The sequence below is a fragment of the Mya arenaria genome, chromosome 15, assembly GCF_026914265.1.
Source record: "Mya arenaria isolate MELC-2E11 chromosome 15, ASM2691426v1".
Lineage (NCBI taxonomy): Eukaryota > Metazoa > Mollusca > Bivalvia > Myida > Myidae > Mya > Mya arenaria.
In genome coordinates this window covers 51,820,863-51,847,581 of record NC_069136.1, presented here as the reverse complement: position 1 = coordinate 51,847,581, position 26,719 = coordinate 51,820,863, and the positions used below count along the sequence as shown (strand labels likewise).

General features: G+C 35.5%; 1 protein-coding gene across 1 annotated transcript; it reads left to right on the top strand.

The window, feature by feature from the left end:
- Positions 1–4,207: 4,207 nt before the first annotated feature.
- LOC128219904 (uncharacterized) lies at positions 4,208–23,246 on the top strand. The gene is made up of 19 exons (XM_052928064.1): positions 4,208–4,398; positions 5,561–5,711; positions 6,003–6,071; positions 7,791–7,991; positions 8,328–8,437; positions 9,298–9,438; positions 9,911–10,105; positions 10,472–10,587; positions 12,278–12,404; positions 13,011–13,120; positions 14,628–14,845; positions 15,655–15,835; positions 15,963–16,143; positions 16,673–16,960; positions 17,906–17,970; positions 18,476–18,600; positions 19,180–19,349; positions 19,585–19,796; positions 20,683–23,246. The coding sequence occupies exons 2-19, from the start codon at positions 5,588–5,590 to the stop codon at positions 20,900–20,902; spliced, it is 2,853 nt and encodes a 950-aa protein (XP_052784024.1). The 5' UTR covers positions 4,208–4,398; positions 5,561–5,587; the 3' UTR covers positions 20,903–23,246.
- Positions 23,247–26,719: the final 3,473 nt, after the last annotated feature.

Sequence of the window (26,719 nt, the reverse complement as noted above, 5' to 3'; positions counted from 1 at the left end):
TTTCTTAACATAATATGCATGAATCGTGATTTGTATGGGGAAAAAACGTTGAACTGTAGATGTTTGTTAGTGTTTGTAAATTTAAGCAAGCGTCATTTCGTGGTGTTTTTTTTTCTCTGATGTCACGATTTAATTGAATGTCACATATGATATGTATATGTAATACTTTCAGACAAGGGAAGAGAAAGTGCAAATTTTGTCACATTTTCTTTTAATCAACCATAGAAACTGTTCACAATGAAGCTGTTACCCGCCAGAAATAAATTTATTAAATATTAAGAGTTTTAATCGTCGATATACGATTTTAAATTGTAAGATCCAGATTAAAATAATTTAAGTCCGATGGGATTTACCATTATAACAAATAAGTGAAAAATAGTCTTACCTTTTGGTAGTTCACAAATACATTTATGTGTGTTAGTGTTAAACTTTATTTATTTTACAACGATTGTCAAGGAAGTTACTTTGTACCAAGTCACTAGCGTTTGCACGATGTTGTGCGAGAGTATGGTTTTGTGAAAGGGGGGAAACCGGAGTTCCCGGAGAAAACCCACTTGTCTGGCTTTGTGGCCATCAAACAAAAACACATGCGCACAGGCCGGGAAACGATCCGGGTCGCCTTGGTGAGAGCGAGTGCGCTTACCGGTGCGCGAACCGGACAACCTTGTGTTCTAAATTATTTCAGGGATCAAAAGCCACGCGCGTAGAACCCAAGACAGTGGAACTGGATTTATCAGTGTCACTCAAATACTTATGTTCTACATAAATGAAATAGTACCATAAAGGCACAACAAAATTAAATTTAAGATAGACACGATTTAATTCGAATTCTTTTTGTTTTAAGGTATACACTTTATTTAGACAATGTATTCAGTTGAGTTGGTACTTGGCATTGGTGGATAAAACGTTGACCAGGTCTGAATATCACAAGAAAGTAAATTATTATTCCAAAGCTTATTTTTTCACCATGACAACATAATTTAATTCAAAACCACTGATGTTTAACTCTTTTTAAAAAGCGTATTATTGTGTAAAGAGTTATACATGGAACTCATTCCTTTGGAAAATTTTGAAAGGCATCCATGGAAAATCGCAGTGAAGAATAATCTAAATTGATTTCCGTTTGAAGAAATGGTTGACGGACGGACGACCAGCGGACTCTGGACGGTGGGCGACTCGAAAAGCTCACCTTGAGCACAACATAATAGCTGATAAAGCGGTGTGGATAATCGGCCAATTCAAAGATTGTGAGCTAGATAGAAAGTACATTGTATTTTGGAATTAATCCGGACTAGATCAAGTTATGAAATTTGTCGTTCGAATTTCGTTCATACATACACCGCTTATCTGATTTCATTATGAAAAAAATCGTTTGAGGTTGACATTGGTATGTAACGCATTAGCAAGTGGGGTACTTTTAATAACAATGAACTACTGAAAATAACAACGTCAGATACTATTGAAAGCTTTTCATGCAAGGACCACACAAGGACGTAATATGTTTACTATGAATACTGAATTGTTGGTCACGAGAGTGTATCGTGTCAAATGTATCGGCGCGTCGCTTTCTGTATAATGATACATATGAAACACGCGTCCATACTTTAAAACTAAGTTGATTGGAAGAACAAAGATGTCTTGATATATTGAATATCTCTGAATCGTTGAATAAAGTAACTGTTTTTACCACTGAGGTCCTCTTGTGGTGTGGATCCTACATATTGAATATGTCACAAAGAAGTAGCTTCATACGATTTCGAATGTCCTAAGACAATACAGGGTCTGGACATTTGAACACCGTTTATATCAAACAAGGATGATTTCAGAAGTCTGCATTTACAGCAGTCTCTTTCTTTAATACACCTGTTCATCTTCGTATTAAATGCCGAATCATATTTTAGTATATCCTTTTATATAACTTTTCTGCTCGCTCTGATTGTACTCAAGTATGAGGACGAACATTTAATTAATCAACATGGCCTGTACATCAGCCGTCAGAGATCGGGACTGCAGATCTTAGTATCAGTTTTGCGAAGATGAGATACAACTATAAATGTTGACGAAATTTGCTCACTGCAGTTGCTCAATACTTTTATGCATTCTATTTTGAAGAATAATTTAAATAACACAAACATAAATGAATTGTCCAAAAGTGTTTGTTTTGTCGGAATTTGATCCCCAAAAGACCTTCAACAAATCATTCCCACATCATACAATGAGACAAAATTTCTGTGTACCTACATTCCAATTTTCGCACATGGTAAGATCAACTTTCCGAAGATAAAGTTTCTGTTTCAATTCTTGACAAAGAACTAAATAGCAAAACGTTTCTTTTAGGGAATATACGGTAAACGTAATTATTTATGTAATAATGGTATATACCTTCGCAAGATTTGATAACAGTCTTGCTACAGTTCTTCGTCATTCATTTCGCAATAGTTCGTTTGATTGGTTCATCTGACTGACGGGTATTTTGACCATTTTACCGCTTTACATTGCATTACAATTAATAAGGCTTTGGAATTTCCAATAGCTAAACAAAAGCGCCTGATCGCGCTATTCAATTATCTTTTTGTTATTTTATCAATCAGGTATGCTGTTAACAATCTCCAATTTATGTAAGGAAATGATATTGTTAATTGCGAATGAGGAAGTATTGAAATATTAAAAATATATACCAATATATTGACAGAAATGTGTTTACACTTAAGAGTATATGAATTCCTTGATCATCCTTTGCAAGAAGGTGGGTAAATATGACTTTCTGCAAACAACTTGTAAAAAGTTGCAAACACCTCGAGGGTTTAAAGCGAAAAGGTTTTATCTTCTTCATTATTTAATGCCACTTAGAACCGTTTCGCATTCACCCATCGATCTGTTCCGCCCATAAGATTAACCTAACAATTTAGGCGAACTGCAGTATCAATAAACATGCTAAGATCTGGTAGCATGATACAACAATTAAACGTCGATAGACTGACAAAGACGAGCGGAAAAAAGTCAGTGTACGCATTTAAACGTCGATAGACTGACAAAGACGAGTGGAACAAGTCAGCGTACGCATTTAAACGTCGATAGACTGACAAATACGAGTCGAACAAGTCAGCGTACGCATTTAAACGTCGATAGACTGACAAATACGAGTCGAACAAGTCAGCGTACGCATTTAAACGTCGATAGACTGACAAATACGAGTCGAACAAGTCAGCGTTCGCATTTAAACGTCGATAGACTGACAAATACGAGTCGAACAAGTCAGCGTACGCATTATAATCAATAGGACACAAGATCAGTAGTAAGTATATACTAATTTATTTAAGCTCGATTGTGACGAAAGCGTATAACTTATAGAATCACTCTAGAGTCCGTTTCCTGTGCAAAATCCAGTACCGTTTCCCTTTAGATAGGCCATGAGAAAGTACCCCTAGTGGCAATCGGACCCACGACCTCTTGGGTGAGAAGCCGACGCCCAAGAGATCGTGGGTTCGATCCGAAACTAGGGGAAAGGTCTCATCGCCTGTTAATATTACGTAACCCAAAAGGCGCTTAACGAGAAACACAAACGTTAATACACCAAAAACGGACATAAATATGTTTTTCAAAATATCAATAAATTTGGGAATACTGCACTTGAAAGTTCAAATGAAACACTGATTTCATTGGAACAAGAGTTTACTGGGGGCTTAAACAAGTGACCATGCACATAACCTCACAAAATTCCACTTCTTTCGGCTGTCGCATGGGAATGGCAATTAGAACACTGTGGAAATCACTGGGAGGCGGTTAGAAATACCATGGAACCGACATAGACAGGTCCAAAGGCCAAACAATTAAAACGACCAGTATTACATTGTATGAATCACTGGGAGGCGGTAAGGAATTCAACGGAAACGACTTTGACAGGCCCAGAGACCAAACCTTTAGAACGACCAGAACACGGGTTACCGCTTTGAGTCATTGTAAAACAGGTGATCATTTGTTTTCGATTTTGATTTGAGTACTCAACCGTAGACTTATATCAAGCCACCAACATTTATCTACTTCAGAAAAACTCTACTTACAAGAACTATGTACTCGATAAAACAATTGGCGTTAACAAATGCATGACCGATATGTAGGAAGCGGTGCCTTTTGTTTAATTATAGTGTATACGGTATTATGAAGTTTATGTGTTACAAATTAAGAAGCACATGAATGATCTATGTCATTGAGGACAAGCGACGCTACATATTCACACTATGACCGAAGGAAGGAAGACTACTTTTGTGAAATGTTTCATTTATTATTTAAAAAACAAGCTCTTGGTCAGATTACAATATCTTTAACATCAAATTAGTATTAGGAAAGTTTTGTTTTCCTTAAATTAATGCTGCAATATTTTTTGAAAACGGAATACAAGTGAGTTCGCATTTATTTAAAGTAATTTGTTGGTATGTATATGAATGTATCTGATAGTTTTAAAAATGTTTTATAAGGATCGATCGATACCCCATGAATGCAAATACTTGGTGACTAACCATGACATTTTCATTCATGTCTGCTTTTATTTAAATAACTAAAATCTTACTTGTACTTGTGTCACATTAGTTAAAAAAACACAGCCCTTCTTCAAATCATTCGCCATAGAAATACATTGATATACGACTTTTATGCTTCTAAACTATTTGAGAATGTTATCGGTCTATGATATGTATGTGGTGCTAAATTTAAAGCATATGCGTTGTTCTGTGTATGTGTTTGTGAAATTTTGAAGAACTTGTGCAAAGGGATTCTGTAAAAATATGTTCTTCTGTCTCCAATGTATTATAAAATTCAAATTATTGTATCAGAAGCAAATACGATGCCAAATGTACATTAAATAACTTTATTCCAAATTGGTAGCACTGGGCCCTAATTTATCGAGGTGGTGGTGTGTAATCTTATTCATACTCGCACTCCGGCCTTGCCCATTCGGCGAGTGCTCATCATAGTGCACAGACAGAATGAAACCCTGGTTAGAGCTACCCTGGTTCTTTAACGTGTACCAATGTAAAGCACTGTCACACGGGACCCCAAATAAGGCCCCTCCAGTAAGACGATTAGTTTCTTTTAGTGGTGCTACGAGGAATCGAACCTGCGACCCCTGGATTAATAGTCAATTGTGCAACCACTAGACCACGTATCCGCCACATTTTTTTCGAACAATCTAATGTCCCTTATAGCAAGTTCAAGCTAAACTAACTATTTGCTTTGGTATAAATTGTGACATGTTCTCATATCCAAGAGTCTGATAACACTCGTATGATTTTACACGATCAACTAGTTTCTTTTTTGTACAATTAAGTATAAATTAGTAATTTGACTGAAAGAAATATGTATAGTAAAGCTTGTAATGCTGAATGAATTTCGAGAAATTGAGCCATTTGTGTTTATATCAAGTTATATTTATGTAAACTAAGTGTGTTAACGTGTGTCATTCTTGTTAAAAATATGTTCGGCTGCGTCACCAAACAAGATAACAAAAAGTTTGATTTTCTTTCTTTGGAACTAGATCATATTGCTTTATATTTTTGTAATTTAGCCTGCTGAGCCCAAAGGTCCTTCGATAATGAAGGCAAGCGAGGACCATGAGGTGGTTCGACGGCAACTACAGGAGAAGATTCAACAGGCGCACAGACTCTTCCAAGCCTTTCCTCTAAAGCTCAAATCAAACCTTATACAAACCTACCCGAGTAAGAAGAAACCTATTATATATCTGGTATAAGTATACTACTGTTCCAATATATATTGAATAGTGTAGCTACTTATAATGTACGATGTCGTTTGAGAGCGAACTAAAGTTAATATGAATGGAAATACAATAAGACTGACCAGTTACGATGAATTTGGTTGCAAACATACTTTCAGATCACAATTTTTAAAGTCTGACAGAGGATCGAAATGCTAACAGTATTCTAAATCATTAAGATGTTAACAGAATTTCATGCACTTTTTCACCGTCAGAACCTTTGTTTTTATTTCAGGCTTGGAGGACGATTTTAAAGGAAACCAGAAATCGCTTAAAAACGGGGAATGCTGGATTCTGGTTGCAGGTACTATTTATAAAACCGTTTAAAATTATTTGCAAGCTATTGACGCGTACATGGTTTCAGGCCATTTTGTAAGTCAAATTATTTTTGTCTAAGAATTTTGATTGACTTTGTTCAATTATGCATTCATTTTTGTGCAAATATTAAATTAAAAAACTCCAGTACCTTTATCAACAAAGAACTATCATTAATAATAATCGTGGCTGGTAAAATGATCAAAGTTTAGTAGAAAGCAGATGGATATTTGTAAAGCTTTTAAAGCTTACAGCCCATGAGATGCATATAATTTAAGCACGTACATGTTCAAAATCAAGAATGGTGAATATGCCTTTACAAAACACATTTTGATCTGTTTGAGTGTAAATCATATCAAAGACATAATATTGTTATTTGTACTTATAAAGATATAAAAACAAGATTTTGTTATGAAAAATATCTCGATAGTGTCACTAATGTTAACCATAGAGTATCTCTAAGTAGAGTGCGATGTTCAGCACACAAGTTAGCTATAGAAGAAGGCAGATATAGAAATATACCAAGACATGATAGAAAATGCATATATGCAATATGAATACGATTGAAGATGAATATCATTTTATTCTTGTATGTCCATTTTATAAAGATAGTAGACAAATGTGCTTACCATGATATTATTGTCATTGGCCAACCAAGAAAAAACTATGTAATTTGTTAAGTTCTGAAAATGCAGCATTATTAAGGAAACTTGCTAAATTTGTTTATATTGCCACTGAAAAGCGCAAAAGTGCTTTAATTTTATTTAATTATTGCTTATTAGTATTTGAATAGCTTTATTTATATTTGTTCTTGAATTTATGCTCTTTTCATACAACATTAATGTCAGTACTGTTTTATATTACCGCCGTGAATGTATATATATATGCATTTGGCTACGAACATGTTAATGTTTATGCCTAATAAAAGTTCTGTTCTGTTCTGTTCTGTTAAAACATAGATCAAAATTACATGTAGGTAATTATAACGTGTAATAAATCAATGTTATACAAAGGCAACATAAAATTAATGTAGTTTATAAGCAATGCTACTAAACACGATATTCTAAGTAACGGGGTTAGTAGGTGACCCAACATGGGATATACGAAGGTAAGTAGGGACCCAATATGGGATATACGAAGGTAAGTAGGGACCCAGTATGGGATATACAAAGGTAAGTAGGGACCCAATATGGGATATACGAAGGTAAGTAGGGACCCAATATGGGATATACGAAGGTAAGTAGGGACCCAATATGGGATATACGAAGGTAAGTAGGGACCCAATATGGGATATACGAAGGTAAGTAGGGACCCAATATGGGATATACGAAGGTAAGTAGGGACCCAATATGGGATATACGGGGCAAAGGAAACCATATCGCTCGAACCCAAATATAGTTTCCTGTGTCGCGTAAAATTCCATATCGGGTCACCTACTAACCCCGTAACGTATATATCACGTCGACATGTTTACATGATTACATGTTTCATTTATTCATCAAAATATTCATCGGAATCGGAAAATAGACGCCAGTTTGGTTACCCAATATGAAAATATATGGGGTCACTGCATGACAATTCCTGGACCAATGGCGTTGCGTCATTTTTATTGGAGGCATGATATAATAATATAAATGTTCCAAATATAAAATTACGTGATGGTCCATAACAAAACCAATTTTCACAATATTCGTTCGACTGTTTTCAGGTGAAATCGGGGCGGGAAAATCGAGCCTCATCAACCTGATACTCGACTGCCAGTTGCTGCCCACGGATGCCCAGAAATGCACAAACACTATCATAGAGATACGCTGCAGCGATGAGAAATTGGCAAAGTGTTTCTACAAGCCCGAACTGTCCGACAGTGGAGACAGAACAAGGAAAATACCTCCGAGGGAAATCAGATTAAGTAAGATGTAATTTGATTGGTGAAAACAAAGCTATATCAACTGCGTACGGTCAAATCATACCAAGGCATTTGTAATGTATTTTTGTGTTTGTATAGCGTTAAGACTAGGAAAGAAAGCCTAAAGTAGTAAACACGACTGCCACCACAGGTTAACGTCTATGCATATGCAAAAGTAATCTAAAGAAGAGGCATCTTTGTCGTATTTGTCAATGTGCATAAAAATATTCGATTTCAAAATTCAAGCGAATCTCCATCGGTTAGTGTATCGCCGATAAACGAACTTAAATATAACCTTCTAATATATCAATTTAGTGTTATTCAATATCTTAATTACAGACGATCTCAAGGGTATACAGGAGTTTAAAGACAGTGTGGTCGAATGTGATGAGAATGATGATAACCCCTTTCAAAGAGTGGAACTGTACTATCCTTTCAAAAAACTCAGCGTAAGTAATTACTATATCCATTTGATGATAATTATAGTATACTTAAACCCATATCAAATGTAATCACAAATCATTTTCATAACGTCAAGAAAGTGAACTTTGATATATATGTATGTTTTCTTCTATTTTTTTTATAAATACCTAAGGTCGACAAAAAATATATGTGCGATAAGCATATGCTGCTAAGCGTGTATTTGTTCTTTTTTTATTTATTTTTTTAAATTGACAATCTGAAAACTGAGATGGGAAATTTGTTCCTGGGTATTAAGTATTGCTTCTGCTTTGAGACACATTTGAGATTATATACTCATACACTATGATAAAACACCAGTTGACGCTTCTTTCTCTGACCTTTTCGGGGCAGCTCCCAAAACATATATTTGTTGAATGATATGTTGGTATATGTTATCATTCTATGTTGTGTTGTGACGTTTGGTATTGGTTAAGCAGCTATCAGGCCTCGAAAAATGGGCCTCAAAACTTAAAACACCAAAGACTTAACCAGTTTTATACAATTGATCAGTAAATTGAAATTGAAGGTTATTGGGTATGTCCCCGTTTCCATTGCATTATAAGGTTAAGCCATTTAACCTGTGCCCTTAACTTTCTTTAATTGGTAGGTAATACGTCGATTTGATTTGACAATCATCTTTACTATTGTGACATAAACATGGATTAGTTAAGCAACTGCCTACCTAGTTTGTTTTAAAACCTTACCCGGCGCAATCGCAGGCTGTCAGTTCATATGTTCATGTAAAATTTTTGTATATATATATATATATATATATATATATATATATATATATATATATATATATATATATATATATATATATATATATAACTATATCGAACTACAGAAGCAAGTCGTGATCGTGGACACGCCCGGTATCGACGGAGGGAACAATGTTGGCCGACGTCTGGAGTTGTACTTGAACAAATCATTTGGCTTCCTCTACGTCATTAGCACAAACGCAGCCGGAGGGCTTCAGCAAGGCAGGGTAAGATCAGCCGGAGGGGTTCAGCAAGGCGGGGTAAGATATCCTGATACACATTTCTGTAACAGGCCAAATTAACAGTGTGGTAGGCAAAGAGCTACACAGCCTTTGAACATAAATTAAAACAAAAAAAAACATAAGGGAGGCCACGAAACATTGTTGTACCGGTACGTGGAAGCGTTGGTTCCCCATTGTGCACAACATCATAAGGTTTTGGTTTATGTGTTTGGACGTTTGGAATATGATCGATGACAGTGTTGTATCTTCCCTTGCTGTCATTGCACAGCCTCAACCATACACATGGTCCACATGCCTTGTTCTGAACAATACAAGATCTTTAAGGAAACGGTAGATGTACAACGTATACTTGTATCTTTATATATATATATAAGTTAAAGATACAGTTGGGTTTAAAAGTCGTTTGCGAACGATGTATCTATAGACTCGCCGGTTTACATTTGTTTTGTATTTTCAGCTGGGCCATTTACTTAAGACGGTTGTCAATTGCACCGAGGAGTTCAGCCCCGAAGCCACTCTGTTCATTGGGAACAAATGGGAGAACGTGCCGGACAAAGACAAGGGGGGTGTCCAACGTGAGGTATTCGAGAAATTGTCGCGGGTCTACCCAGGTGTAAGGGAACATCAAATACACTACATGTCGGTGAACAAGGTAAACCTCTAATTGACTATCATCTTATTAAATGGGTCGTATCATGTAATGTTTAAATCAAGATAGTCCCGGATAAAATTGTATTTAAGAAATCAATTATTGTTATCAATAGCTTGTTAATTGTGTTTTCTTCTTGCTGTAAAATGGACGCTAATGTTAAAGTAAACAAAGCCCTATTTCAAGGCAGCAATAATTAAAGTTTGTCTTAGAATTAAAACGTCAGTTTTCCTTCAGTACTAGACAAAAGCTTTGCAATATAAAAACATCGTACGAAGTATTATTTTACACCTTTACATGTGTATCTATTGTTTATGATAATATGATAAGGAACTCTTTTTTGTACCTTTGCACTTGCTATTATATAAGGCTCGGGATTTCTACCTCAATCGCCAAGGTCAACTAAAGGACCACGAGCTGTTGCTTCAAAAGATAGGACAACTCATATCAAGTTCACTCCGACAGGGACTGATCAACCACTACTGGTAAAATCATTTTTAGGAAATGTGTTGTTATGTCAAAAATGTATCAACTAAAATTGGCAAAACTTTTCCGACGTCTAGTATATTCATTCTCGTACACTAGAACATTGATGGTATGCGCACAACGGTCTGGTTCAATCGTCCCGATTATGTGTGCAATCTGCGGACACTTAAGACAATCAGAGATCTTTCGCCGTTTTCTATTTATTGTTTTGCAAACCGTGCCGATTGACTATAGCCAAGTCTTACAAACAATTTAAATATCAATGTTCAATGTCATTGAAAGGAACATAAGTAGGGTAATAACTTCATTTATACTTTGGCCCAGTTTTAGGTATTACGTTAATATGCTTAATATGCATTAATAATGGCGATTATACTGTAATCTACATTTTCTTAGGAAATAATTTTGTAATGCACGAAATGGAACTTTGTCCATTGAGTACTTAAGTACCTGAATGCATTGTATATTAATGGTTATTCGTTGAATAATGATATGTTCTTATCTTTAAGAAATAAATGATAAATAAATAATTGGAAAAACCGCATATCGATTGTCAATGCTCTAAAGTTAAACATGCTCAATGTATTGAGCGGTTTGATTGATTAACGATGATATCAGGAAAATGATCTATTTTGCACTTAAATTTGCAGCATTGGAATCACCTGGTAGATCTATCATTAGCAAACCTCTGAAAATTGAGAATCGGTTTATGGCCTCAGGATTGTATTACTATTAGTCAGTTGGTCAACGAGCGGTGCATATAAGCACCATTTGTTAGGATATGCTTTCATTAAACGTAGTCGTTTTAAATCAATCGTTTTAAATGTTCGTTGATACAAATTAAGATGTACTGTTAAAAAACTACAGTTGAAGATTGGTTGCCTCAAAACTCAGATCTACAATCATTTTATCACGATATAACGACGAAATGACCGTTGAAAAAGAAATATGCCTAGATGATAACGTGAGGATGATGATAAGCCACTCAAACAATATGCATAGTTAACATATTACAATAAACGAAAACAAAAATATGCACCAGAAATCCATAAAAGTGATATATTTGAAAAATTGAATAGATTCAAAAAATTTCAACTCAATTAAAATTATCAAATTAAAAGAAATAAATACTATGAAAATGTAACAATAATACCATTATATAACCATGTTTACCTAGGATCTGTAACATAACATAACTCACTTATGTTCTAAAAGATCATTCAAAAAGACAAGTTATGTTACAAGCTACATTGGGGTTAATGCTGTTGAATACGTTATTTAAAACAGCACCGTAATTATTTCCCCTTTAAAGGTATCGAGTACGTGTCTTTTCAATTAAGGCACGCTTACTATTAAACACAAGTGCGTATATTTCAGCATTGCAACATATGCTACACATGTAACCATGCCTTATAAAGTTTTAATGTTTTAACTTGAAATGCAAAGCTTCAGATACGCTGTTTCGCATACACACTCTATAGATGTCTATGTAGAACATTTGGAACGTTGGAACTCGACATATATGTGACCGAATTTCGCTTTTGCTCGTAATGTTACATTCAGTTCGACACATTAAAGTCGGTTGTATTATTAATATGTTTGATAAATCTAGTCTCTTGAGGAGTCGTTTTTTGTCAACGTCAAATTGATCAATTAATTTAATAAGTTGAACCCTTCTTCTCCTTCCAGGTGGCTATCCGGGTTTCTCACGCGGTCGAATTACGTTCTTCGCGTAACGAGCGTCCAGCATGAGATGACTGAGGATGAAACCAGACAGCGATACAAGGAAATGAAGAAACACGTAGAAGAACTCCAGGTAAACAAAGATAGGTCAAATTTTGATATATACATTTTCTTAGACACATATCTCAATGTTAATTTAAAAATTTAAAAGATCACTGCACTTCTTGGCAAATAAACTTCAATGCTTTGAAGCATTAAATAAGTGTGGCGTTAAGTCAGCCCAAATAAATAGCGTGAGTTTTAAATCAAGTGCAACATATTTTTGCCCTTTCAATCAACAACATCAAAGAAACCGACTGTAGACATCAGCAATTTGACATATGATTTGATGTTCCACTACGGACTGATTACTAAATACCACCATGTACATTTTGAACTTATTCAACCGACCACTTAATCGTAGTTTTATCGGCGCGGTGACAAACTAACTACCTGAACCGAGAAATTGTTTACTCGAGACCGCTGATTAAGCGGTTAAATTGACCGTCTCTTCGGTTCAACCGGCATGGCGATTATCTTTGCCTTTACTGATTTGGAGAATGTATTACTAGTATGTTGTCGTTCGATTTCAACTCAAGGTACGATTAAGATAATACTCAAAACAAGGTCTGATGTGGTCTGCATTACTTTCATAGTAAAGTGACATGTGCAAACGTCTCTCTCTGTCGCTTTTTCATAGAGAAACAGTGAAGATTGCGTTGCAAATCTGCACAAGAAGGTTGACTTCGAAATCTTCAAGATCACCGAGAATGTCCGAGAGCTGCTTCAGCGTAGGGACGTTCAGGACAGGTGCGTTGGTGTTACTTCTGTCTGTAATATTATGCGTTAAGTGTAAATAACATCCAGTAACGGATGTAGGAGAGGCGTAGGCTGGGTTAATTATTTACGTCACTAGGGTTCGGGTTAGTTAGGATTGGTTAGTTTACTGCTACCTCAAACCGACCGATCACAGACGAGTATAGGCGTTTGATATATAAATTCACTATTAAACAAGCATGTACACACTATTACAAAGTTATATGGCTATGTACGTAGAAAATTCAACATTTTAGCGTTAATGTCTTACGGCCGCCAAAAGTGTTAACAAGCATAAGAATCTCATTGGTCTCATATTTAATGTTAAATAGATATCCAACATATCTGGGTTGATTTTAAACAGCACCAAGAACACCAAAATGTCATAAAAATTGTTTGGTAACACTTGTTTACTTTGTCTGCAGGCAAAACGATCGAGATTTCAATTAGAGATGGAAGTATATGTAGGCATATCTAACATTTAACATCAGTATGTTCATTTTAAAACAAAATCCATTGACGGGAGACAAACATTGGTTTCCGCCCAAGACGGAAGTTGGCATTAGAGATCGTGATATGTTTTGTGTAGGTAGCTTTAGTAAAGAGCTAGCCTTGGGATTGCTTTTGAATATGGTAGGGTCAAGGTCAAAGTCATTGTTACAAAAAATAGAAAAAAAAAGTTTCCGCCGAATAACTGCAGGGAAGAATAATGGATAGTGATTAAACTTGGTGTCAATGTCACTGTTCCAAAAAATAGAAAAAATGACTTCCGCGGAATAACTTGTTTGAGTTGATAAAATGTTTTTAAACTTTGTGTTAAGTTAGCCTTTGTGAAGAGCTAGTTTCAAAATGCTTTTGTAGAGGATAGCCTCATCGTCAATGACCTTATTTATAAATGATGGGTAGTGATAAAACTGGGTGGGTATGTATAGGAATGATGGATAGTGATGAAGGTCAGTATGTGTGAAGCTTGTGTAAAACCTGGCTTTGGATGGCCTTATTCGGGAGGAGGAGGCAATCACTAGGTCACTTTTGCTAAAACTGTCATTACAATATACACCAAGGCTGCTGATTTCTTCTAACTCAATAATTTAAATGGCTATACTTTCTAGTTGTCCATATGGAAACCTTGTTAGGCCTTATTATGGCGCTTCAAGTACAATGTTGTCAGCAGCTTAGTATAAAAACTGGCAGTTATTGTGAACACTTTAGATATTAGATTCCTACTTCGTAATCTGACATTTATTATCAGATGCTCATAGACACATGTGCAAAATGAAAACACATTCAATAATTTATACATAGTTTTGAAAAGAAATTTCATACGAAATATATAATGAAATAAATAAATAAATAATAAATGGAAAATAAATAAATCATTAAATAAATACATGGTGCAAGTTACCATTAGTTTTAATTGTGTTAAACATTAAAGAATATATGCATTATTACAACTACCATTTTACCAAGTCGATAAAAAAGATTTTTATATTATTTACAGGGTGTACAACTGGGAAGATCCGCGTGGTTGTCCACAGGTTGACCGGAAATGGAAGCGAACTGTTGACGCTGCTGCCATGTTGATATCGGAGCGTATTGCCATGGTGATAGATGGCTGGCAGAGGGAACACTCGGTTCTCAGCAAGATCGATAAAGAGATTATTGATGTTTTCTCAAAGGAATTTGGTCTCCTTCAGCACCAAGTAGACGACATTGAAAGTAAGGTTGCTAATAAATACTTTGACTTGATTTAAAACGTAAATTTAATCAAATGTAAAGTCAAACAAAAACGTAACGAAAACGTGAATATCAATAGTTGACATTTACTGTAATCAAATTGTTTTTATACTACTTCTATAAGCACTACTACAATTGTTGACGATTTGAATTACTAACATCGTCGTGTTGTATTTTGCCACAAATGGCATTTGTGCCGGCTTGTGTCATGGTGCCATATGATATTTGTGTCAGTAACAGGAAGAATGTAGCTGGCTGGTTGATACAGAGCATGTCCAATATTCAAAAACATGTTAATTCTTATACACATGAGGCCTTGATAACACACGTTTGAATTCCGTGTCAAGCGGCAAATCTGCAAATGTTCATTTCAACTTTCTTCCAAGAAAAATATTGATGGTGAAATTTGTTGAATTTGTATAATTATTTGAAGTTGTACGTTTATTCGCATTATATTTGGTAAAACAAATGTAATGAAGATGATTATTTGTAAAATAAGAAAAACAATGCTTGTTTGGGTCTGAGTCTAAACTTGGACTTAACATTGTTCGTAATCAAAGGCCATCAACATTGATATATGTGGCATGCCTAAACACAATGGGTGATTGCACAAACTGAACATCAAAATCATTTTTCTCAAATGTTTCTAGTTTAACAGTATACTTTAATCATGCATAGAAAAAAGAATGATCGCCAATATGAGAATAAATATCATTTCCTTTTAACATGCAGCCGTTTAAGAATTGTCAGTTAAAGATAATTGGATCAAAAGAATTAAAATTCTGTCTCAGAATTCCTGGCCGACAACAAAGGCAAAGCAATGATGATGAAGACAGTTAAACGGATGACGCCGAAAGGTATATTTGGCATAAAGAAGGGAAAGGTAGAACGCACATACAACACAATGGGAGGAGCTGTCAGCTGTATCGGTATGCTTGACACTGGCAACAAGAATATCCGAAAACTGTTCAAGTAAGTTACCTGCTACACTTCTGAGTTATTAGATAAAAGTTCAAGGTACTATATTTAGCCTTTATTTCGAATTGCTCACGCCTGATGTATACACATTTAGGTTAAATGCATTCGTTTTAATTATTAGGGATAGATACACTGATAAAGCGACGCAGAACCAACGGGCGGCGGTAATGGCAGAGGCTACAACGATGTACATAGAAAGCATCTTTGGACACAGGGATGTAAACTCGAAAATCCGCAAATATTTCGATCGGTTCTTTAAAGATATTGACGAGGCTGCAAAACGAATACCAGAATTCCTGAAGGTATATTTCAATTAAGGAGTTGAGGTCTGTGACCTTTTGTTCAGAAATTTATGAAAAAGTTAAGAACGTTTTTAATATTATCACGGTGAAATTTCAAATCCATAAGATCGTTTCTTCAAAGATATTGACGAGGCTGCAAAACGAATACCAGAATTCCTGAAGGTATATTTCACTTTAGGAGTTGAGGTCTGTGACCTTTTGTTCAGAAATGTATAAAAGTTAAGAACGTTTTCAATATTATCACTGTTGCATTTCAAAACCATACTACTCGTGATATTTTATAGACACACTTGTGACTGCAGTAATTTTATAAATATAAAGACATTATTTCAAAGGTGCCCTTTTTATTGCAATATGTCATAAACAATACATTTTTTTACTTAAACAAAGTTCTGAACAATCGGTCCATTGTTTTTCTTTTAATTGTCCGTAAAGAACATTTTCTATTTTGACCAGTACTCTCTTTAACATGTGTTAATGTTTCTTGTCAATATTATACTATTTAAAAAACAACAACAATTGTTAAAAGGCTGACAAACAACTGATTGAGACACTGCGGAAAAGCATGACAGAGATCGAACAGTTGAAGGAAAAGCTGCCATCCCTCTGCAACGACTGTGCTGACAAGCATGGCGAGTTGAATATCTTCTATATCAACAACATCATGAAGTTTGACTACGATATATCTGAGTTCGACTGGCATGGAACGCAACCATTAGAAAGCGGCTGGCGTGAAAAGCAAAAACTAGGAAGCGGTACCTTTGCAGATGTGTTCCGTGCTGAGATACTACAGAAACACCGTCCTGTGGCTTTAAAGGCATGTATCTGTATATTTGAGTGGCGTTTATGTGGTACTATCTTACCCTAGCCCTAACCCTTACTCAAGTGATTTCGTTAGGGAAGGCACGTTTACGTCCGCTGGATGGTATTTCGACTTGTTTCCTGCAAATAATCATATAAATAATCTCCTTAACAAATGCACTCGTACTGAAAATATTTAGGTTAGGACCAGTGTGATGTTATTGACATATAAAATAGTTTAAGACGCAAGCCGTCTCGTGTTCATGTGGACTCGTTATCCACCGTCCGTTTCAAGGCTGTAATCCTATTATTGATCGGTAAAGCTATTTTGATGTGAATGTAGTATGATTGTGGTGCTTATATTTGTGTTTGTGGTGCTTATACGTTTGTGTCTCTAGTTCATGGTCGTTTGATCGCTTTCCTTGTGTATCTAAATATGTGTGGCTTTTATTTTCCTATTAGCCGTTACCGTGTAGTTAGCATTGTATCATTTATTATAATGTATTTGAAAGTAACAAAGTAATATGTGGTAAATGTGGAATAACATATTATACCAAAATGTCGAGAAATATGGGGCCCTGATATATTTGCTTTCACATTTGACACAAAATTAACCAAACATGCATATCAAACTACCAACGTTCGTTGTTTTTCAAACAGTATGATTATTTCTAATAATCAAAATAATAGTCACTTGACTGGCAGCCATGTATTAAAAAAAATCGACATTTGATTTTGAACAGGCGTTACAACAAAAGTTTCGCAGTTCATTAAAATTATCGGTTTTATTTCATTTCGGTTCAGCTGATGTTCAAGTTACCATTCTGTAAGAGTGACTTTCGCTGAACAATTTTCGGTTCAAAATTTTTACCACTCTTATTTCGATTTAACCTCTGTCATGGGTTATGTGGAAAAAATACATTCATGTTTAAGTAAATTTCCCACGGAATACATTTTGCAGGTTGCGAAAGAAGCTGTTAAGAGGACGAATGTAACAGAAATCCTCACAGAGGATCGAACAATGAGGTATGTCATCACTTATAATATTTATCTAAAGTCTTGTTTACAATACATTGTTCGAACACCCTCTTTCAATATCATTCAACTGTTACACTGTTCTTATGTTTATGCGACCGGTGGTACATTTATCTTGGAGTTTCGTTGTCTGGCCTTTAATACTTCAGTCTTTGTCTTGTTATGCTTTAGCTACTTGGCTTGTTCTAGTTCACCTTTTGTTTTAAAATATTGTAAAATGTTTTGTTACAAATGGACTTCATATTACAATTCACTGTCATGTTGAGTAGAACAGGCTATAAATGTATTTCAGTTCAAACATATCTCATATTCATATGACATGAAATAGTTCAAAACGACTCATCATTGTCAAGAAATAAAACATGTTCATATATTCCTGGAGCTCGCCGAATGGCATGGGTAGGTTAAGAACACAGTTCTGGAAGTCTCTTGCAAAAACCTACCACGTGGCAATAAAACATTGTATTATTAAGTTTACATCGAATTATTTATTCAGGGATCTTTGTCATCCGAACGTGGTACGATACTACGGCGCTACATTTCGCAAGGATCATACTAAAGGGCTCATCTGGATCATGGTGATGGAACTGTGTAAGGATTCCATGAAAGGGTATTACACAGGTCAGTACACATCTATATAAGACATGTGTGAACAGGGTATTAAGTCGCTTTGACTTATTTCGAAATAAACCGTGATCAATTCAAGCGCACTATATCTGACCTTAATACGTCTTATTTACGTTCGGTGTATTTCTTTATATGCTCGCAGTTGCCAGGTGTTCACAGTGCTATATGTGATTGATTTGTGTTCACGTATTATGCTTGTTTGTTAAAGGCATATACAATCTGAGAGATGTTTGTGATGCTTACATTATATTTTAAAGTATAACTTAGCCGTATAGATTCAATTGAGGCTGTATGTTTGTTCATCACTGTATACACAATATATCAGCGGTTTTAGCAGTGTTTTTTTTCCAGACTTACATTCAAAATATGTAGCGTTTTAAATTGTTTTCTTCTCCGTATATTTGCTTTGCACACATCTATTCCCTTCGACATGAGGTACAAATCTAAAGTATGTATTTAGAGAGTATTCGTTTGTATTTGTTTGGACAGTATGTAGGGACCGATACACTTTCACTTCATGACCATTTTTCAGGGATGATGTCTTATGCAATGTAACTTCCTGTTCTACTACAGAAAACATCAACCGAGAGCGATGGGTTCCCGGGATGATCCCGAAAGATCACCCTCGCCGGAGAGAGGCCTTCCGAAGTATGATGGCTCATGCACTATATATCGCCAATGGCCTTGAATACATACACGAGCAAGGATACACGCATAGAGACATGAAGCTTGAAAATGTTCTGGTAATGTTTGAAATATCACAACATGCAAAGTTTACTACTGGGACCAGAGTTTGTCATTATTACTTAATTTATTTGATTTTATTCACCATAATGATATTAGTATTTTAGGTTACAATATATATATAAATTATATTATGTATATATATGAGGCTAATTGGGGAATGGTTCTATAAAAACATCTCAAAACAATATGATAAATGAAATGTCTTTATTTTGTTAACATTAAATAATCAAGATTTCAACGGATGGCGTTGCAAAGATCACCGACGTTGGTGTTGCCAAATCAACCAGGCTTCTCGGGGGCACAGTTCTGGGTTCCCCAGCCTATATGGCACCCGAAGTCTTACTTGGCAACCAAATTCATACAAACAAGATTGACATTTATAGCCTTTCCTTCATCTACTGGGAGATGTGGTTTGGATTAGAGGTTACTACGGATATGACCAGGTAATAGTTTTGTCTTAAAATCAAAACATTAGTCACATAAATATTTTAGGATGAAAATTAAACATATTTAGTGTTAAAATGATAGAAGTATAATAGCAGTCATAGCTATAACAATAAATCGTGTGCAGTGAAATCAGCAAGGAATATGCATGGTAACTAAGCTCCTATTGTGATATTTTAATAACAGCCGTGGAGTTAATCAAATTATTAAAACCTAAGTTATTGGTCTTACTGTACGTGTTTATATTTTCTACGGTATCATATGTACTTATATTCGTTTGACCATACCTCGACTGTTTTCCTTATCGATAAAACGACAATCTGATTTAAAAACATAAAATTACTGGCAGTAGCTACGAATGGTAATAATTATAGATACTATGTGTAGCTGCCTGATTACAGCCCGCAGATTTGAACATTGATAGAAAATATATGTGCCTGACCCCTGCCTGTATATGTGAACATTGCTAGAAATTATATTGGCCTGATTCCTGCCGGTAAATGTGAACATTGCTAGAAATTTTATGTGCATGATCCCTGCCGGAAGATGTGAACATTGCTAGAAATTAGATGTGCCTGATCCATGCCCGTAGATATGAACATTGCTAGAAATTATATGTGCCTGATCCCTGCCGGTAGATGTGAACATTGCTAGAGAATATATGTGCCTGATCACTACAGGTAGATGGGAACATTGATAGAAAATATATTTGCCTGACTACTGACGGTAGATGTGAACATTGATATAAAATATATGTGCCTGACCCCGGCCGGTAAATGTGATTTATACTTCTAAATAGACGTATTTTGGATGCATAATTAACTTGGTTTGACTGAAACATTAACATAAAACAATTGAGCAGAGTTTTGTCATTCCTTTTTACAGAGACATTTTGGGACCAGACTTTCACGGTGACGCAGTGGATGCGCTGAAGAAACGGCAGTGCAACAAAAAAAGGGGATGGCGTCCGAGTTTCAGCAAAGCTCATAAGCCTCCGGAAGAAATCATTGAGGTTCTTAAGAAGATGTGGTCAGTTGACCCAAATGAAAGGCCGTCTGCTATAGAGGTGCGCAGCTTCATTGAAGGATTTTTAAAAAATAACTAAGCCCAAGCACAACCGATCTTTTCTCAGAATAACTCGATGTAAGGGTTAAGATTAAGACTTTTAAACTGTAAATTGTGTTTTCTTGAATTGTATTATGTATTCATATTTGATATAAGATCATCTCAGAATCATGCTGTGCACATGACCATGAAGATATTGCGTTAAAGTGAATATGTGATATGCTGTCTTTTAGGACAAAGAAATAGTCTGTTCTGTCACATATGCTGTCTTTTAGGGCAAAGAAATAGTTTGTTCTGTCTTTTAGGACTGACAAATAATTGTCTGTACTGTCTTTTAGGACAAAGAAATAGTCTGTTCTGTCTTTTAGGACTGACAAAGAATTGTCTGTACTGTCTTTTAGGACAAAGAAACAGTCTCATGTTTTTATCATAATATTTACTCAGACAAACGACGTTGCAATAAATTTGTACTCCAAAATACTATATTCAATGTACTATATGCATACAGTATGTCTGTTGTATCAAACACAGTCAGACCTTCACCTTAAAGCCAGTGGCTATTGACTGTACAGATCAATGATAGCTATGACGTGTTTCCGGTCCTAATAGAAAAATCGAACACGAGGACATGCGCGTTAGCCGTTAACGAGGATTGAGAAAAACGGCCACGCAACGTCCCCGGGGGTCAGATGTTTCGATATGGACCGGAAAAACATGATTTTCGTGCATGTTTTAATTATCAATATGTCAGTCATGACACCATGACGCGTAGTATTTTTTTATTACTCTTTATGTCAAATAGGTTCTCTAACATCATATTTTTGACGAGTATTTTTAATTTTTAATTAGAAGTAATGTATACTTCAATATTCAAAAAATGCGTGTTATTTGAAACAACATAATGTACTTTTCATGAGCCATTAAATAAAAACTGCAAGGTGGTGCATTGGTGTGTGTGTGTGCGTGTGCGTGTGCGTGTGCGTGTGCGCGTGCGCGTGCGCGTGTATGTGTGTGTGTGTGACTCATCTGACATTGCTAAATTCACCGGAATTTCCGATGTGCAAGAAATATTTATGTTTTTTCAGTGGACAAACATCTTTATGTACAGTATGTGACTGTCCACAGTGTTGTACTACTCTTATGACAATCATTGTTTTAACTGTATTTGGGTGTGTATAATCAACCAGTTACGGTCAAGCTGGTATTTCAATATTATAAATTTTCAGAATAACACGATGTACATACCAAGTGGTTAAAACGTCAATACTATGTAAACCAATCAAAAGTTGATTCAAGGTTCGGACATTTTTCAGCTTTTTTAACTAGTTGTATATTTTTCTACCGAAATCTTGAAATGCGACAAAAGTAAATGTAAGATAACTGGATACATGTATATGTACTCAGGCACATATTTTCTCAAAACTATCCAGTATTTAAAGCGTGAATTATGGCAAATGTGTTCCGATTTGCTTGTCCTTCATGCTGCTCCTTGTTTTACCAAATAGTTCTTAATGAACTTTTGCATCGCATACTTATTCCTTATGCGGTCCTCCTGTGCTTAGTTTCGTGCTGTGTTTAGATACTTGTCATTTTTGGAAATAATTTGAATTGAAAAACGGCCATGTTGGGCAGAAAGAAATGTCCGAACTATAAATATCAAACTTGAAGAAGTTTTTTACGTAAATATGTATGTTATCAATTTCTGAACAGATTTGACGCTTGAAATATTTTTTTTTTATATTTCATTAGAGTTTAATACACGGCTTAGCCGGGCTGTTGCGTTGTAATTAGCCCGAGTGACTAATAACAGCCCGAGACGTAGTCGAGGACATGGGCCAATTATCACGCAACGGCCGTGTATTTACCTCTTTAATACATATGTTGTTGTTTTATTCTTTTGTGAGTTTCATGTATATTTTTACCTGCTCTCCAGATGTATCCTTATTGCCTCCTGGTTTGACGACGATGAGTAAACTTACTCTCACATTGAATTAAGCTTTTGAGAGTAAGCCAAAGTTGGGAAAAAGGCAAACCGCAATATGTTGAAAATTCATTTCCAATATTTTCAATGTTTCAGCTTGGCAATTCCCCAACACCTCTATCCGAATTTGTTCTCTACGAATCACTAGCATATTCCTTTTCATGTTTTTCATGATTTTCATTAACATAAGCTCGTATCAAGAAGATCAACATTCCGTAGATAAATAAACCAATAACTCGTATTTTCGCTGTCAAGATGTTTGAATAGTGTTGTTGTTTTTTCATATAAATACAATTTTGCTGCTTTGTTTGTTTTGTTTTTGAACGTGAACTCTGGAAAAAAAACGCCGCCCTTATAGTTTACACTGGCAATCGATCACCATCATAAGTAGTCCGTTCGCGTTTGTCTCCCTTTAAGATATTAATAATACAAATCTGTTCAAAAAGCTCAATAATTTGTGATAATCCAGTTTGTTCATGATTTCACAGTCGCCAAATTTGATTCTGAGACGAAAATTGAATTCACATGTGAACGTTACACAGGCGTGTAGCAAAACGATAACCAATAACTCAGGCAAATAATCGCAAAAACCCTGCACATGTTTTACTATATTCAGTAACATATGTTTTGATAAATACTAATAGATAATTATGATACATATCAAATAAAGTATAATAAGCATGCTGAATTTTAATATGAAAGTATATGAAAGACGGATGGTATGAAAGAGCCAGACCTCTGAAAACAAGTCATACACATAGTTTTGCTACAGATATGGTCTTATGTACTGAACCAACTACAGTAGAAACAATTGTCTCGAACGTTTGGATCCGATTTCTCGAACTGTATGTAAAGGGCCGACTTCTTTATACTAAAGGTTAGAATTCCCAACCGGCTGGAATATTCCGAGGCTCGAGGTATTTTCACCGGTCCCTAGGAGTTCGAGCCAACAAGATTCGACTGTACTTTTAACGTCTTCGTTAAATTACCACTTCCGCCAAATCACTGATTTAGGGGATCAGGTGCCCACAATGGAACGAAGTGGAAGTAAAGCAGACCAGCACCTTCCACCAAAAGCAAAGGAGCAGGAATTCCTTTTGTTGAGTCAGCAGTTAGGCTGTTTGAGCCACGCTGGTCATTATACTCTAGATTCGGTAAGTGAATAGGACACTTAGGTGAACGCCATGTTTAGACCTTGAAAATCAATTACGAGGTGACCAGTACAATTATTAAAAAAACAAGCGGAGCGGACGAGATAAACACCTAGCTAAAAGGGCGATCTAGCGACAACTAAGATGATGAGTTCAAATGAGAAAATGCAAACAGTTTCTTTTCATATAAGGAATTCAAGGAAAATCCGTATATTGCTTTCATGAACACAGGACTCGCCAAAATACGTGCTTATAATGTTGTAGGTATGTGTGTGAGGGGGGGGTCACCCTCTTCCGCACTCGATTTTGTTTTAAGTTTAGTACATGCCATTTGTGCAGTCTAAAACTATCGATGTACCTATAATATCATATCCTGACAGGTCCGTCCATCCATTTGTAAGTATGATGCATTAGAAAAGGTGTTTGAATTTTGTTCGTCGTTCATGACTTTATTCACGTTAATATTTATGTTTAAACCAGTATATATTTGTTTCATAAGACTATTACGTGAAACGAATCCTGCCAACAGAGTACCATTCGAGAGACGTTATAGCGTATCGTTCACCTTCAATTCTTAGCAAGGCCTTAAAAGACCCAGACCAGCTGGTTATCTTATACATTTCTTTAACTGAAGCCTGAGGATGGAGAAACAGTCCGAGAATCTTGGACTAACCTGACAAATGTATATCTTACGACCACTTTCCTCGTATCAGTGTAAAAATAATTGTATTTTTGTCCTTTTACCTGTACACATTTTGTTGCGTTTAATCTGCATATTTGTAAAATTAGTTTATGTCCCGATCATAGGCAATTTTTAGCAAAGGGAACTAACCGACCAAAATAATGTCGAAAATGGAAACTACACGTGTCCTTCCTTTTCTCTTTTTTCTTACTTCCGATCGATACTGTTATCTGCGTATTGTAATACCTTATCTGAGCTATACCTGTGTTCATTATTAATTGCTATGCCTGTCTTCAAAAATTTATCTGCGCTACTATACAAACAGTATAATTCGTTTGCGTTTTATTTTAAGGAACCAGTTTTGAGGGTATCCCCCCTCCCCTACGATAATTCAAAATACAAGCTTTATTTTTAACTTTATCTGGAAAACCGCATACATATTTATTGTTAATGAATAAAACATTTTTTGCTTGATAGTTCAATATTTGATCTCTGTATTGACTTCTCTGGTTACTTTCTGCAGTAATATGTTATAACAAACACATAGCCTATATGTGTAGGCCCAGTAAGGAATACAGGAAAAATCCATTCACGGATTCGGCGCTAGCTCGTCAATTATGTTAAATATAAATATACATTGCAAACTTCGGAGACACTTTCAGAGGCTGTAATGCCTAAAGACGCATTCAGTTTAACCATAATTTCCATGTACGGTGTTGGTAAAATCCTGACAAAAACACAGTGGAATTCGGCGTTACTACTTATTTTAACAAAGCTGTACGAATGTATAGATCAAATGTATATTTTTTAATTCACTATCAGCATTTAACATTACCATAAAAGTGACATAATTTTCAACATCTTGATACCAAACAATTTGAGTACCAATCATTAATTCACAAAATCGAGCGTGACCCCTTTTAAGCAGTCTATTCTTCCCAGTCATATAGCTTTAGGATATTACAGAATATGTCTTTCAACATTTGATACTTCAATTATAAACTTACGCCGTGTGTGTATATGGGGAAAATTGACCAATAATATTTTCAGCATGTTTTTTCTGCACAAAAAGAAAGTAAATACAATAGAAGAGGTTACACACTATTATAAAATGTACATTTTTATCAACGAGAGCTACTGGAATTGATGCTAAGAGGGGATCTGATATTAAGTTCAAAACAAATTACTATTTCAGAACAGGGGCGGTATTCACTGGTGGTTTTAATTTGATCAAAGAACGATGCATACACTCGGATTGTTAGATACTCAACATTTATACGAAGTGGTATTGCGAGTTCCAGTTCAAAAGTAAGCGGGATTCCATGGGTAGGGGTGTCATCGAACTGATTGCGTGGTGTAAATTACATACTTATAGAGAATGAAGTGAGTAATGCAAGACCATGCTGTTGACTTAAGTTGCATGATAAATACCACCCCAGCAGTCACCAGTTTAAACGAAAACCCTGTTTTGAGGCACAGTTTAAGGCTAACAGACGTTTAACAAAGTCATATAGACCATTTTTAAAATGTTGCTTGTTATCATTGTATTTACTACGCTAAATATATTTACTCTTGCGTCTGTGGCAGATTTTACCACAGCCATGTAATACTGTTGACTGTAACCTAAAAGTTGTTTCCCTTTTTGTTTTGAGTGCCCAATCATTAAACCTGTTTACAGTCCTGCTCGAACTGTTTATGGTAAATAGCGTTATTACCTTATATAAAAGAATCATATTAATTACTGATCTTCTTTAATAAGGTTTTGTGATTGATATAAATCGCATTTTCGTTTGTTTTACTTTTAATGAGCCTTTTTCATAAATGCTAAATTTATAGTATTGAAATGCATAGTGAATCTAGCAAGCCAGAATCGTCTTTGATAGTTATTCATATAAGAACAGTTTTGACCTATCAGAATGCTTATTGCAAATTATCAAGTGCTTGGTTTTCGACTTATCGATGCTCAGTTTAGATGACCAATGAAAGCATCGCGTTGCTCGAGCGCTTTTCGCGGCATATATAAAGCAGAGTTTTAATAAGAAT

Bases quoted from the DNA above. Each gene is read 5' to 3' on its own strand.
- LOC128219904 (XM_052928064.1), top strand. From the start codon at position 5,588: ATGAAGGCAAGCGAGGACCATGAGGTGGTTCGACGGCAACTACAGGAG. The intron at 5,712-6,002 runs GTAAGAAGAAAC...TTTTTATTTCAG, and splicing joins CCTTATACAAACCTACCCGA to GCTTGGAGGACGATTTTAAA. The intron at 10,106-10,471 runs GTAAACCTCTAA...CTATTATATAAG, and splicing joins ACTACATGTCGGTGAACAAG to GCTCGGGATTTCTACCTCAA.